Raw genomic sequence first — 15280 nt, forward strand, 5'->3', positions numbered from 1 at the left:
AGGTAATGATGTATATAGATTCTGAGGCCTGGCCACTGTAAAGGGGCACCTGCCGCCTCCACACATTTACTGAAAACCCACAGGGGCAGACTGAGTTCGAATGAAACTGTAAGGAACTCATAAGCAACACCCTGAAGACAAACCTTAGGTACTTTGCGTCTGCCTATGTGGAAGTATGCATCCTGTAAATTTACCATAGCTAGTCAATCTCCAGAACAAATGGAGTGAGGAGGAGTCAGAATGGTTAACATTCTAAATGTGTAGCGTATCAAATTTGTGACCTGATCTCGGATTCTGTGGGGTTTGCAGGCTGCTGGTTAGAGGCTGATGCACAGGTCATCTTCCAGGGCTCGTGGCTGATGCAACTGGACCTTGGTGAAGAGTATTCTGCAGCCCTTAAAACCTAAGTGGGCTCAGTGAGGATAAGTATATCTGGCCGAGATGGAGTCACAGGTCATTGGGCATGGATTTACCACATGCCTCTCATGTGAAAAGTACGGGGCCCAATAAAAGTTCTGTCCATTTTCCATTCCTTCATTTCAAAACAAAAGTGCTTTGGATGGAACGTATTCTCTCTGGTGAGTGTGTGACGCGTTGTTCTTTTGAGCACGTGGGTCAGTTTAAGAGCATGATCCGACCACAATTATGTCAGATATAGGTTACAGTAAAAAAGACAGCGTGAACTGCCTAACAGGAAATTGGATTTCGGCCACTTTAGAAGTGTAGTGTGATGTGATTTCCCAGACACAGAACCAAACTCTAACTTACTGCGTAGACACCAGCTTTTTCAAAATCAATTACTTCTCTATCTATGTTGTGAGGTCTGGGTGTCATTCAGCAACCTTAAGCTTTAGTTTTCAACAGGAAAATCAGCTTATTAAAGATAACGAGCAAAAATACCAAAAACAGCAAGAACGATTTATTGAAATAAGGAAAACATATTGAAGGAAGAATGTATAATCTTCATATAAGAACAAGAGTTAGTGAAATGTATTTTAGTGTTAATACATCACTTTTACTTTGTTAAAATGTCAGGCAGACTAATATGGAGGAATGTGCATTTTCAGTTGATATGAGCAATGTCTAGCAGTTTTTTAAGAGGGTAAAAGGTGTATATTTGTGTATTATGTACAGCAGACTTAAGGCAGTACCTTTTCTCCATGGTTGCCACAGACAGAGAGGCCATAGCACTGACAGTCTCATTCTCTTCTGAGTCACATCGCTGAGCCTCCAGCAGAGAGTAGCCCACTGTGGGTATGTACCGTTGAACTGACCTCCAGTACTTACCTAACCACACCCACACACACACACACACACACACACACACACATTTGAATACCATCAATTCAAGTGTTGTGTCTTGGGGCTTCAAAACATAAATCAAAGAAATTTTTTTGCAGAACTACTTTCTGCCCTTTTGTTCAGACTGGTGGGAGCTTTTCTAACGGAGAAAATACTCACTCTGGGTTTCTAGAACATTTTCCATGGAGCTCACAGCGTTTGCATTGGGCCGCTGCTTCAGTAATTCTTGGGAGAGTGGGTCCAGCTTCATTTCACACAGAGACACACACACACAGATTTGACAAATCAGTCGTATTGTTCAGTCCCAATATTAATGTTAGTGCTCCAGAGTAACAATAACTAATCAGCAGTGTGATAGGGAAAAAAACAACAACAACAACAACTTACCTCTTTCCCCAGCAAAGCAGACACACAGGCTTCTGAGGCATCACATATAGCTCTGAGGTCATGGCCTCCCTCTAGAGCCAGAACCAACCGTCCTCCAGCCAACCCCATCAGATGTTTCGTGAGGTAACCAAAACCTATAGCGTACAACGTTATGAACATTATGACCAAGGTATAACCTACACACTGTACAAGGTTTCTCACTTCAAACACCGTCGTTAACAGTAATGTCTACTCTACAATAATATATCGACTGTGATTCAAAAAGTCGTACCACCTAGCTGTTTTTCTTTAAATACAGCCAGCATAAAAAGCATCAAACCTGCAGCATTTTCACTACGTATAAACAGTTATACCAGTAAACTAAAAAACACATAAACTTAGCAAGAGAAGGGTTTTTCTTGGGTATTGTTTGAGCCATTTGTTTTTTTTACAACGAGTCAAGCCACGTCAAGCTATAAAATGTCAGTATTTCATTCAAATCAGATACCTTTACTCTGCTGTTACTACTAATTCAGGTAGCTGTATATTATGCAAATGCTAAATTCATTTCGCCCTGAATTACATACAGTTGCTTACATTTGGATGTGACTTTGTACCCTCCCAGTGGAGATGGATGGCCCTCCACAGCATCAAAGCCTGCAGATACCAGCACAACATCTGGAGCAAACTCATTGGCAATGGGCATCACCACCGTCCTAAAGGAACAAAATCATTTTAAGGAGAAACATAAGCACATAATGAGTAAAGTATGGCATGATATACTACATATTACAAACGTTTCTAAATCTTGATTGGTTGGTCAATGTTTAGCAATTATATGGGGGCATTAATTGGGGGGGAAATAAATGGGGGCAGCCTTGGCTTAATGGTTAGAGGATCTGGGCTTGGTACCGGAAAGTTGCGGGTTCTATCCCCAGGACTAGCGGGAATACCCATGGCTGAAATGCCCTTGAGCAAGGCACTGATCCCCCAAACACTCCCTGGGTGCCAGCTCTGGGTGTGGCCATACAAAATGGGTGAAGAACTTTGTGAGAAGTTTGTGAGAATGAATGCCGAGCCAGATATGTGTTTAAAGCTAGGGTGATTGATCTAGTCCCTTCCACTGCACACCTAGGCTCAGCTTTCAGTTAAACGGTAAATGGTGATATGACTTACTTAAGTGCTCAGAGGTTTTGGTTTGATAATGGGTGGTGCTTGGTCCAAAAATGACCCATTTAACTCAATAATAAGTGGGAGAGCAAGAATTTGATCTGTAAAATCGCACAACATGAATCATTCATTTTCCCAGAATACAAATATGAATACGGACAGTAAATATATAACAAAATATATCTGCTGTGTGCTCACGCTGATTTAAAGTCATGCCGAGAACCATACCATAACCATTTTTAGTCTTTCCTAAAAAAGCTTAATGCACTTGGGACTGGGTCTGAACTGAGCTAAACCTGCACCACCTCCAGCTGAACACAGGGGTGATCCCCCTAAGGTTAACCTGGCTCCCTCAGGCAGACACTACATCATTTCAGAAGTTAAGGAATTTCCATCAAACCCACATTGGCTTCACGTTTGAGTTTAACAAAATAGAGTGCAATAAAACAAACGATTTATTATATTGACAAAAAAAAGGCCAATATTATGCATGAAGTATTCAGCTCCCAAACCCAAAACCAAAAAGCAAACTAACTTAAAACACAAATGATAAAGGTGAGGGACAGTGTTGTGAAATGTAAACCTATTTTTCGGATATAGATTGAGTCTATATTGCCTATATTCATATACATGTATTACATGTATGTATTACATGTATTACCATATAAGGTTCAGGGAGAATGAATAGACTATAGTCAAGTGTAGTTAGGAGTACAGCAGCAATATCAAACCGACTCACATTACCCTAGGCATGTTCATTTTTGGCCTCAGACACTGCAGTTGTGCAGTAGCAGGAATAAAAATAAAATAATTATAATCCAAAAATTCAAAATATGCTCATGTTCCACCACTAAGATGTGTTTGAGAGCCCTCCGTCTCTCACAATCCAACAAAGGGTTAATGCTAGACTGTCAGAGTGTTTAGATGGATGTCCTGAAACAGTGTAGAGAACAAAAAACGTGAACAGAGTGAGGGAAGGAGAAAAAGACTTCAAAGACCTGTCATCTGGCATCAGCAGAGAACTGGTCTGGATCAAATTCTCATGGCCAGAAGCTGCTTTTGATTTAAACCACAGTTTAATCTTGTATGGTTTCCCGGTATGTTATGCTTGCTGTCTTGCCTTATATACACGTGAACCCCAATATGTAAAGTGCTGTAGCTTAGGGTCAGAGATTTGAAATCCGACTGCCTAGGAAACGTACGAATCAGATGCAGACCATAGTCTGTGCTACGTTTTGAAAACTCTGCAGTATATGTTCCTTCCAATTATTCAACCAAAATAAAACAACCATAAATAGTCTCTAATGTTTAAATTCTACTTTTGCACACTGGCACATGCAAAGGGGCACACAGTCGTTTCTTGATTATAAACTAGCATCTAAGTATAGGGGACTTACAGCAGCGCAACTTCAATGGAAGTCAGTGTGGTTGGAGAAGATGATTCACACCGTCTCCTGCTCTTGCCAATGTCTTGCTTGATTCTGCCTAATAGCTAAGATCGCATTACCGTCGCTGATACCACAAGAGCAAAGTCTGCAATCTGCAGGAGGGAATCGGACCTGGCTCTGCGTGAAATGTGATGGGGTGACACAGATGTGACAGACAGGCTGAACACACCCCTCTCAGATCGCGTTCAGGAATAGAAACGAAAGTTTGAGTCTTGGAGAGCGCTGCTGCTGAGCGTGTGCTCGTCGTCTCATAAGCCAAAGCCAGAAGATACATGGTATTATCATGGGCTGTACAGAGGAGTGGGTAATCAATATTTCCTCCCACTGCTGCTCCAGAAATACTGCACGTCACGTGTTGCCGTGGCTTCAAGTGTATAGATTTCAAAGACAAACCACGGGCACGCAAACTCGACTGTACAATTCAAACCTGGGATTTATGACATGGAACTGCATGATTGTAGCTATCTAAGGTTTACTCTAAAGTCGACACATCTGAAGCTTCCACTCTGAATATGGCAGTCAGTTTGGAAACAAAGATACAAAAAAAGTGGTGGTAGTGTTTGTGGCTCATATCAAAAGAGAATAAAAAGAAGTTGCACATCAATGCTGTGGGGCTGTTATAAAGACGTCATGTAGTGGGCTCTCATTGTAGGAATGACAGAAGATACCATGCTTTAGGCTTTATTCTGTTATTATTTATTCTGTGGTTTGTCAGTGTGTTATTAATCTTGTGAACCAGACTTGTTCATTGCCAGTTTTGATTCATTTTGCCACTTCTCACTCCTACGTGAGGAGAGACATACTTTCACTTGTCTCTGTATCTCTGAAGTTTCGCTGCTAATTAGGTGATGCCGGATGCTGCAGTTTCCTTGGTTTTTGACTTTTATGTTTTGACATTAAAGGGGCATTCTGTCCTAAAACAAGCATTTAAAACAGTCATTTTTTATTTGATTTTATTTTTTAATATTCCTTAGGCCACTACTGCATCTCCTTTGTCTTTTCCGTTCAAAATGATTATCAATTTTAAGGGTATTTTAAAAATACCCTTTTTAAAATTATTTATCTATTGTTCTCATAACAAGCAAACCTTTAGAATACCTCCAGGATGACAATGAAACAAAGAAAGCTAGCATTGCCTCTGATGTAAGGGGTGAAATATTCAGATGCAATAGTTGTGTTTCATATTTGGCTTCCTTATGCGTTAGCAAACTTGAAGAGAAAAAGTACAAGACTTAAATTCTAGTGTCACTGCTGTAAATGGTGATTTGACATTTTTTTTATAACAGCTCTAAAGATGGTTACATTTTGTAATGTTCATCACACTGCCTTTTTAAACTAGATTTAATAATATTCATTCATTCATTATCTGTAACCGCTTATCCAATTCAGGGTCGCGGTGGGTCCAGAGCCTACCTGGAATCATTGGGCGCAAGGCGCACAGGGCAACACAGACACACACACATTCACTCACACCTACGGACACTTTGGAGTCACCAATCCATCTACCAAAGTGTGTTTTTGGACTGTGGGAGGAAACCGGAGCACCCGGAGGAATCCCACGCGGACACAGGGAGAACACACCAACTCCTCACAGACAGTCACCCGGAGCGGGAATCGAACCCAGAACCTCCAGGCCCCTGGAGCTGTGTGACTGCGACACTACCTGCTGCACCACCATGCCGCCTTAGATTTAATAATATGAACAATCCTAAATGAACCATCTTAACAAATCTGTTCATTGGTGAGAATTCCAGGCTATTACTGCCAGGTGTGTTAAAATGTAAGAAGGATCTCACCTGAAAGCAGTAAGGTATTCAACATCCCCCATTGGTGGTTCCAGCCCCCCGGTGAAGGCAATATTCACATTAAAGCCCACACCAGCACCACTCCCCACCTATGAAGAAGATTTGCAAAGTTTTCTTAGGTAAACAATGTCCTTACATAGCCACTAATTTGTTGCTGATTTCTTTTGTCCCATGCTGATTACCTCATCAGGAGCGCCACTTCCAGGGAAGAAGTTTCCATCGTCATAGCGATGAAGAGAGATGTAAAGAACATTGGGATCATCATAGAACGCTTGCTGAGTGCCATTGCCATGGTGCACATCCTATAAGGACATTTCCATTGGAAACACGTTGATGAAACATGTGGTTTCAAGCAAAGGCAAAAGCAAAGGAACAAATTCTTTAAAAATAAACTCACCCAGTCAACAATCAGGATTTTGCTGACATTGAGCCTTTGTTGTAAGAGTTTAGCTGCTATGGCAACGGAGTTAAAGTAACAGAAGCCCCTTTGATAGGAGGAAAGAGAGAAGAGAGAAGAGAGACAAGTCAGGGTCATTTTTTCAGTTACTTCACAATCAGAAAGTAACAATGAGGAAGGAGAATGGAAGAAAGACATAAATAGAGAGAGGTACAGGAGAAAGAAAAGAAACACAAAAAGAGACAACACTTACATAGGAGTACTCTCCTCGGCATGGTGTCCCGGAGGCCTCACCACAGCAAAGCCGTTCTGCAACGAGAGAGCAAGTCTGTTGTTGTGGGAAAACAGACTCCATACTACCTCTGTGTCACGTGAAGGACGCAAAAGATGTATCGACTTACACTGTAAAATGTCAGACTAGTGCTGTCAATCAATAGAGAAATGTAATCAAGTTAATCACAACGACATTCTGTGATTAATCATAAGTTAAAATGCTAGTATTTCTGTTGTTGAAATGGAATTTATTTTTACATTATTATAATAATTCAGAGTTGTTTTTATGATATGTGCATTCAAATCTCTCAATCTGTTGAGTAAAATGTTCAGGGAGCATTTTAAAGGTGACGCTCACTAAATCACACAATTCTAAGGATGTTTCATCACCATTGGCTGCTTTTCTCTGTCTGGTATATAGGACTTGTCTCTCTGCTCAAAATGGCATCTTGAGGTTATTAGACAACTAATATATACCTCCAAATGTTGAAAAGCATGAACCAATATGAAGATATTTCTATATTCCTGTTCCATAGTTGGGTAATATAGACTTATTTTTGCTGTAGATGGAACCAACTCTAAATTCATGAGATGGCTAACTGCATGAAAGTAAATGCAGACTGAACATGCTCCAAAACGAAACAACTTGAGTTACAAATGTGTTCAAACTCAGACAAGTTAAACCTCAGCCACTTACTAACAGCCATTTATTTCCCATCAAACATACCATTACACCTTAAAATATTTGGAGCTTCTGAACCTAAACAAACCAAAGAGAAAAGCAGAGACTTTGTTTTTAACATTTCCAAGATTTAACTGAGAAAACTGCAGCGTGCAGCTCACAGCTCAGAAAATAAAACATCTCCATATACCAGCTTCAGGAACTTTATAAGAGATAAATGTGTGGATTAGGCCAGGTGTGGGAAAAAAAAAAACAAGCCAAACAGCAGCTGTTTTGTGTGCGAGAGAGAGATGAAATTGTGCAGTCTACTCAGCAGCAGCGAGTGTAGCACTACTACAGACATTCTTCTCTCAAATTCATGAACACCAAATTATTTATATACAGACAAAACTAAGGCCTTGACATCCATTATTTTCAGATCAACTTTATTATTTTCAGCAGTGTGTATTAAATATATCAGATGGTAAGTGATTAACACACTGGATGTAGAAGAAATGGCCATGCATGAAGACCAGAACAAGGGCCCCAAAAGACAAAGTGCGAGGCTTATTGTGTGTTCCCGCTCTTCATTGGTTAGGAAACTCCTGACACGAAATTACAGAAGCACAAACCATGTACCATTCAGTGACAATGAATTAGTATAAAAGCTAAATACAGGGATAATGAAGCTTTATTGATCACTAAGGGCCACAGAAAATACACTGCACAATTTGTGTGCAGAAGTCATTATTTCATGCCCTACCCAGTGTTCTCTATAGGGAAAAGGCAAGCAACAGCCTGACAAGAAGGCTACTGGTGGGAGTGTGATGCCCCAAGTAAAGTTCTGCTGGGAAACCCTGGGTCCAGATATTTATTTCCACATCGGTTCGCACAGCCCCAGGGACCTGGAAGTTGTGGGTTCGAGTCCCGCTCTGGGTGACTGACTCTGAGGAGTTTGGTGTGTTCTCCCAGTGTTCGCATGGGTTTTCTCCGGGTGCTCCGGTTTCCTCCCACGGGGCAAAAACACACGTTGGTAGGTGGATTGGCGACTCAAAAGTGTCCATAGGTGTGAGTGAATGTGTGAATGTGTGTTGCCCTGTGAAGCACTGCCGCCCCCTTCAGGGTGTGTTCCTGCCTTGCGTGCAGTGAATCTGGGTAGGCTCTAGACCCACCGCGACTCTGAACTGGATAAGTGGTTACAGATAATGAATGAATGAATATATAAATAACGACATTTTAACTAGTATTTTCAATATTCAATATTCATGAATTTGTATATTTGTATATAATGTATATTTTCTGGCTCATTTAATTCACTGCTTTGCAGAAAAATTATGAACATTTTTTAATGCCACACAGTTTGTATAGTTTGTATTTGTTTGTAAAAAAAAAAAAAAAAAGAGGTAAGTTATGTCACACCCCACACTGCGGTAGCCTGAGAAACAGGCGTGAGTATGATGTCAAACCCAACACTGAGAAAAAAAATCTGTTGACTACCTTCAGTTCTCCTGATGCCACTTTGAGGACGAGCTCAACCACAGAGCCAACAGCTAGACGTGCAGCACTCGAGGAGTGGACCTCGTTCCAGATAGTGTCACTGTCCACCTAACACACACACACACACGGAAGGAGATAATACACATTTCAAATATTAATATGTATAGCTACCCTTATAATAAGAGTCTTGTTTCCTTTAACATCTACAGCACACACTCTTTTCACTTACCCCAATCCCACCACAAGGCAACCTGACAAACATGGATATCACAGAACCTTTGGAAGAAAAAAGAGAGAACATTAAATGTGATTTAATTACGATTAAACCTACTGCTCTAAAATTAGAATCTCATTTTAGCAACTTACTGTGCATTTCAATAATAAAATTAATTAATTAACCTAGAGACCAGTATACAGCTTTTTTGTATTATGCAGTTCATGGTTTATTTAGTAATTTATTGAGGAGAAAATAAGGATTATTCACTTATGTTGCATTCATTCTAATGAGTCTTCCATCTGAAATCATTTTGGTTTGTTTCTCAATTCTTGACATAATTCATGAATTCTAGACATACTTCTTTTGACAATGTTTTTGGACCAGCGACCCACAGTATGAACTTATGTTACTGAAAACCTTTGTGAGAAACCTACTGTCTAGTTTCTGTCGTAGAGGATTGGTGCCATACAGCATGACATGAGCTTCTGAGTGGACCGTCTGCAGCTCCTCTAGAGTAGCCTTCCTCCCACGAATACACTGAGAGACAGAGAGGGAAGTTCGTGTCTATTGTATCAGACCGCTCTGTGTGTTTTTAGATCTGTATTTAAAAGATATTTTTAGGGCACAGCACCCCCTGGTGACAACATCCTTCCAGTGCTAACACAGTTCTAAATTTATATATAATACATACAAGAATTTGGATACCACCGGTCAAACTGCATGTTCTATATATATTTTATTAGAGGATATTAAATGTAGGTGTTTTATTAAATGTGCACAATTTTACAATTAAAATATGGATTTCTTTCCTCAAACGTTTTGTGATTTGCTGAGAATCATATACTGGAATAAAAAACCAGAATATTAAATGTACATAGGCCATATTTCCTGTTTTATTATTTTTTCTGAGTAGAGGATGTGTGCCTGTGTTCACACAGAAAATCAACATAAATCATTTAATGTTGAAATACACAAAGCATGTGCAATGAGAGTAGCTAATATATCAAATAGGGTTTAATGAATGTCGTGAATTCTAGTAGGTACTCTGTGTGTAGTGTATGCTGTAATATTACCTCACAAAGCCCGCGCAGGCCTGTCTCCTGCAGACGCGACCAGATGCTCTGAATACGGCCTGCGTGCTCTGGGTGTGTGTTGGTGTTTCCACACATACACTGGTGCTTCTGCATCAGCGAGTCATACACCAGACCTGTGGAGTTTAAAACAAATTTGAAAAATCACTAAATGAACATGCGACATGTGACAGAAATAAAGCAAAGTATATTGTATACTTTAATAAAAAAAGTTAAAAAACACTGCAACAAATGAAGCAAGACATTTCAAAAGTCAAGTTTATTCCCTGTAGATCATGTGTTGATGTATTATCGTTTTAAAAAAAGACAAGCTGGTGTCCAACATTTCCATACGACATTAGAAACCTACTACCCCCTCAGCGAGTGTTAGCTAGTCTTGCCTGTAGTGAAGCGTGGTTTAGAGGGCTGCTCCTGCATGGGGATGAAGGAAGCTGAAGCAGGAGAGGACTGGGCTCGGGAGAGTGGGCGGTGCCCGGGGAAGCTGACTGACAGGCCTGCAGCCTCCATGGAGGCCTGGTAGTTCCTCAGCTGATGAATCCTCTGCTGTTCCAGCAAGAGAGCCTGCTGCTCAGACACAAACACAAGAGCTATTAATAAGTATTACTGAACTTTGCGTCAGTCACTTACTTACTTGTGAATGCATGATATGGATGTGCATGTGCACACAATATCCAGCAGGTGGCAGTAATTATCAGAAGTTCAAATTACAATGGAACAAAAGAGAAGTTAGGGGGTAAGTGGTTGTGAGGTGGTAGTGTCATAAATACAGACAATGCCCTTTATTACGCCTTTCATCTTTGCTTTGTCACTTCTTTGGCCGTTCTAACCTGTCTGAATAGTAGCTCCTGCTCTTCTTGTCTTTCTTCCTCCTGAGGGTCTGGGGGTTCCTGCTTGATGATGACACTCAGTGGTAGCTCCTCCTCCTGGGCTGTGTCTTGTTGCTCCCTTAGCTCCTCCTCCGTCTCTTCAGGATGGCTCTGATGTTGCCGGCCCACCTCTCCAGGTTTTGTCAGTATCTAACAGAAGAGAACGCCAGCAAGGATTAAGGCTTGCATTAGCTCAAATTACTTTCCTCTTTCTGAAACTGAACATGGCAATACATTTTAACACCAACTCATCACCTAGCGTGGGAATAAAGTGCCCAGAAATGTCATGAGGAGCAATGGAACGGCATGGGTTCAGTTTATCAGTCATTTTTACACTCCTTTACATTTAGTGCAAAACTAAACTAGACACGAGCACAGAGAAGTCAGAAAGCCCCACATATCCCAGTGTGGACAGGCAGCTTTAGTGTCCAGCACCTTCCAGTCACCATGGCTACAGTCTGTGTCCTACATTGGACGCCTGTTGAGCGGGTGCCAGTGTTGGCGGACAAACAAGGTCCTGGCACAGAACCAGAGGAACATTATTGACGTCAGAGACACCCCCTGTTGTCTGATTTGCGTCCTCTGCTCTGAACAAGCTTCCCTTTTTTAAAAAAAATCTAATACCTCCCCACCACCGACAACCCCTTGCCTTTGCTCTCTCCATGCTTCTCTCACGCTCAGAGCCAGAGGGAGCTTGGGATCTGAGTCTGCTTGCTCAAAGATTTATGCTCAGTGCTGTGTGCTTAAATAAAGATGGCAAACACAGGCAAGGGTTCACTAAAAGGCGGTGCTGTGTAGAAGTCTTTCCTCAGCATTTCTGATGGCCGATCCTAATTAATCTGTATTCAGCACCACGTAACTGTTTAGCCCCTCGAAACCCACAGTTACTCCCTATGAACCGTGCTCATAAAATGGCTCACAGGGCTGTCAATCAGTCTAACTCCTCGGAAATGACAACCACAATATGGTGCTGAGGAAGGCTTTCTGTTTAAGGCAGACTGACTGACATCTGAAGTACAGTATGAGGCAGAAGTGAGCTTCTGTGGACGTGAATAACTGGTATTTGAGTCTGAAACATGATTACTTACAAAACAGGAGGCTCTGTAATTGCTTTTGTAAGGTGTTTTGACTCGTACACAATAAAGGATCTTCATAATTTCCTCAAATTTACAGATGGCCTACACTGAAATTTCACAGACAAGTGTTACGTGAAAGATGCAACATTAAATAACAACAGCTCATCTGAATGGATGTTGGTGCATTGTCAAGAGGTCAATTCTAAAAGGATGGTTTTTCCAAAGGATTGTTGGGGCCGTCCTCCCCAGTGTAGAATCTCTGTATATTAAGAGGACGTGTGTGAGCGCCCTAAAGCTTGCATGGGATCACAAGAACCGCACAAATTAACTTTGGTTTCTCTTACATTCTGATAGGCAATATATATATCTATTGAATAAATAATTCTTTAAAATGTATGTAAACTTTTGTTGATTATGATGTATTTTAATGTGAACATGAATTTGCTGCTTTGGGAAATGGATTTATGTGACCATGAATTCCAAAGTCTGCGTTCCAAATACAGAAAATGGTAATAATAAATTAAACTAAAAATTAATTAGAAAAACTGGTTTCTACAGGAGGTAATTTACTACTTAATTTTCAAACTAGATACATTATAGATTTGTACTTGCTTAAATGGTCCTAGTTAACAATCGTCTTAATTACAGCAACTTCCCGCATAAACGTATTATGGCTTGAGTAGAGCAGCGAATTTAATTAATTAAATTATTTAATTAATTGCTGAAATTACTCTGGGCGGCACAGTAGCGCAGGAGTTAGGTGTCGCAGTCACACAGCTCCAGGGACCTGGAGGTTGTGGGTTCAAGTCGGTGATTCCGGGTAGCCTCCGGACCCACCATGACCCTGAACTGGATAAGCGGTTACAGACAATGAAGGAATGAATGAATATAATTGCCCTGAAAACAGATCTAAGACAATAACAACTATTTTTACTATAAAAACTGAAAACTCCAACACAGTGTGATCTTTTTTATCCTTTGAACATTCATGTGCTGAATTATTTATCAAGAACAATCATATGTACAGCCCTCTAGTTCAAAAAACTAAAAGTGAATCCTTGTGACTGAATGGCAGTTATACTTCAACAAACCCCTGTCAGTACAGGCAGTTAGTCCAGAAATACAAGGCTTTACAAGGCTCTACACCTGATGCTACATGTTAAAAATTGTTAAAAAAAGAGCTTCAGGGTTATAGTACATGTCAATTTGTAACTTATCTTCACAGAATCCTATTTATTTCATCAGGAAGGTCTGCCAGAGCTCATAGTGCAAGACAGTCTGTTGCAGAGCAAAAATCTAATTTTAACTTTATGCAAATTACTTTGCCTGGTTCTAGTTTGAGCATGCCACATTGTTTACAACATTTCTATAACAACAGAGAAATGCCCGCACACGGCGAGCAGAGCCATGCAGTTTGGCAGAGTGTGGTTATAAACAGTGCAAGTGGATGTGTAGCTTTAAGGTTATCTGAAAAAGACAGATATGCCGTAAAAACGTGCATTGTGGTTTGATGAGTCAGACTCCTGATGTTTATGAATTGAATGGATATTGTGTTCTCTGGACCAAAAGAGAAATAGGACTATCCACATTGTTTATCAGTGTAAAGATCAAAAGTCAGGGCAACCGAGTGACATAGCTGCCTTAGCCTTGGCCTTATCACCAGAGCATTGTTAGTTTTATTGCTGGTAATGCCCCAGCCACACGAGGCCAGTCCAAAGGAGCCCAGTTGACCTTGCCTTCTACCCCCATCACTCAGCACAATGTGTAGCCAATTGCAGATGTCTGTTAGCTGATATAGCGGACGAGTTCTCTTGCAAGTGCATTAAGCTGTCCACTGGCTCTTTGTTAGCAGCAGTTCAAAATTAAGTGGTGACTGCTCACACATGTCTCAGAGAAACCATGTGCTAGCCGTCAACTGCAAGGTGTGACCGGGGGGTGCCTATGACTAAGCTGGAGAGGACAAAACTTCAGAAGCTAGGGACTGTCTTGATATGGTGTGGTATATGCAGTGTATTAGATTTTATATTTTTCAAGGCCATCCATGTTTATTTTAACCTGATAAAGCCAAGCCATATTTGCCATGTGTTACAACAGGAAGGCTGAGTAATTTAAGGAGGCAGGTGATAGACTGGCTTTCCTGGGTGCAGATTTGTATCTCATTTAATATACACTCATCGCCAAGAAAAATAGATGCACCATGAAGGAAGCGTCGGATTGCAATAATATTCAGAAGGAAGACAAACATTACCAGGAACAAGACTGATATGGGCATTATTTATAGAGATACACAAACAGAAGTTGTGTGTCTTAGTGTAGCGTCAGGGCGCCATGTTTGTTAACGCAACATTTCAGACGTCTCAGCATGGAGTTGTACAGATTCCTAATGGTGTCCAATAATCCATCCAATGCAGCTTGAATATTCTCATGCAGTTCCTGCAGATTTTGTGGGAGGGATAGAGCGTTGACACCACGTCTAATAGCTTCCCACTCATTTTAGTCGGGATGTGGCTGGCCTTGGCATAGTTAGAATTAGTTAGAATAGTGTGATGGAGTGTGTGTTCAGAAAAGGTAGTGCCACTGGTTGGTTGGTGTTAAGAGCAGTCGTTGTAACTGTGTAGTCATGTAGTCCTGCATCATGCAGCCATCTGCCAATGGTACTGGCACTAAATAGATGGCATCACTTCTCTCTGAATGTCTGTAATTATGGCTGTTGGGTCACTCTGCACATGTCGGACAATCCGTGGGTTTCTTCCTATCGGTGGTTTGTGTAGGTTTCCCAGATCCTTCATGTTATTTGTGCTTGCCGCCTTCTATTCACTGCTGCCAACTGCTATGGTAATATCTGCACGACCAGTATGTTGCACAATAGGTTAAGACCATCCCTACAGAACAGGGCGATCTTTTATAGTCAGCCAAGTACAGCGATAAGGTCCATCATTGCTTATGTCACACGCAAAGCCGAGTGTGAAACTTGAATCATTCGTATGTATCACAATGTCAAACCTTCCCACCAAGATTTATTCCTGATCCCTTCTGAGAGCAACAATTTTTTTTGATGATGAGTGTATGTTGCATTATGAAGTACAATATATGACAATAATGGCTTACTGT

General features: G+C 40.9%; 1 protein-coding gene across 4 annotated transcripts in view; it reads right to left on the reverse strand.

Annotated features, from left to right (window-relative positions):
* The window catches only part of LOC136691715 (histone deacetylase 4-like), a 97118-nt gene that overhangs the window by 4958 nt on the left and 76880 nt on the right, over positions 1 to 15280 (reverse strand). For all 4 annotated transcript variants that reach the window (XM_066664433.1, XM_066664435.1, XM_066664434.1 and 1 more), the window contains 14 exons: positions 11055 to 11243; positions 10608 to 10791; positions 10210 to 10343; positions 9571 to 9673; positions 9149 to 9195; positions 8920 to 9027; positions 6742 to 6797; positions 6489 to 6576; positions 6274 to 6393; positions 6083 to 6180; positions 2266 to 2384; positions 1690 to 1823; positions 1462 to 1546; positions 1152 to 1287 (listed from right to left, as the gene is read on the reverse strand). In XM_066664433.1, the coding sequence (XP_066520530.1) occupies positions 1152 to 1287; positions 1462 to 1546; positions 1690 to 1823; positions 2266 to 2384; positions 6083 to 6180; positions 6274 to 6393; positions 6489 to 6576; positions 6742 to 6797; positions 8920 to 9027; positions 9149 to 9195; positions 9571 to 9673; positions 10210 to 10343; positions 10608 to 10791; positions 11055 to 11243 (1601 nt within the window). The remainder of the gene's footprint in view (positions 1 to 1151; positions 1288 to 1461; positions 1547 to 1689; positions 1824 to 2265; positions 2385 to 6082; positions 6181 to 6273; positions 6394 to 6488; positions 6577 to 6741; positions 6798 to 8919; positions 9028 to 9148; positions 9196 to 9570; positions 9674 to 10209; positions 10344 to 10607; positions 10792 to 11054; positions 11244 to 15280) is intronic.

Source organism: Hoplias malabaricus, chromosome 3 (assembly GCF_029633855.1).
Source record: "Hoplias malabaricus isolate fHopMal1 chromosome 3, fHopMal1.hap1, whole genome shotgun sequence".
Classification (NCBI taxonomy): Eukaryota; Metazoa; Chordata; class Actinopteri; order Characiformes; family Erythrinidae; genus Hoplias; species Hoplias malabaricus.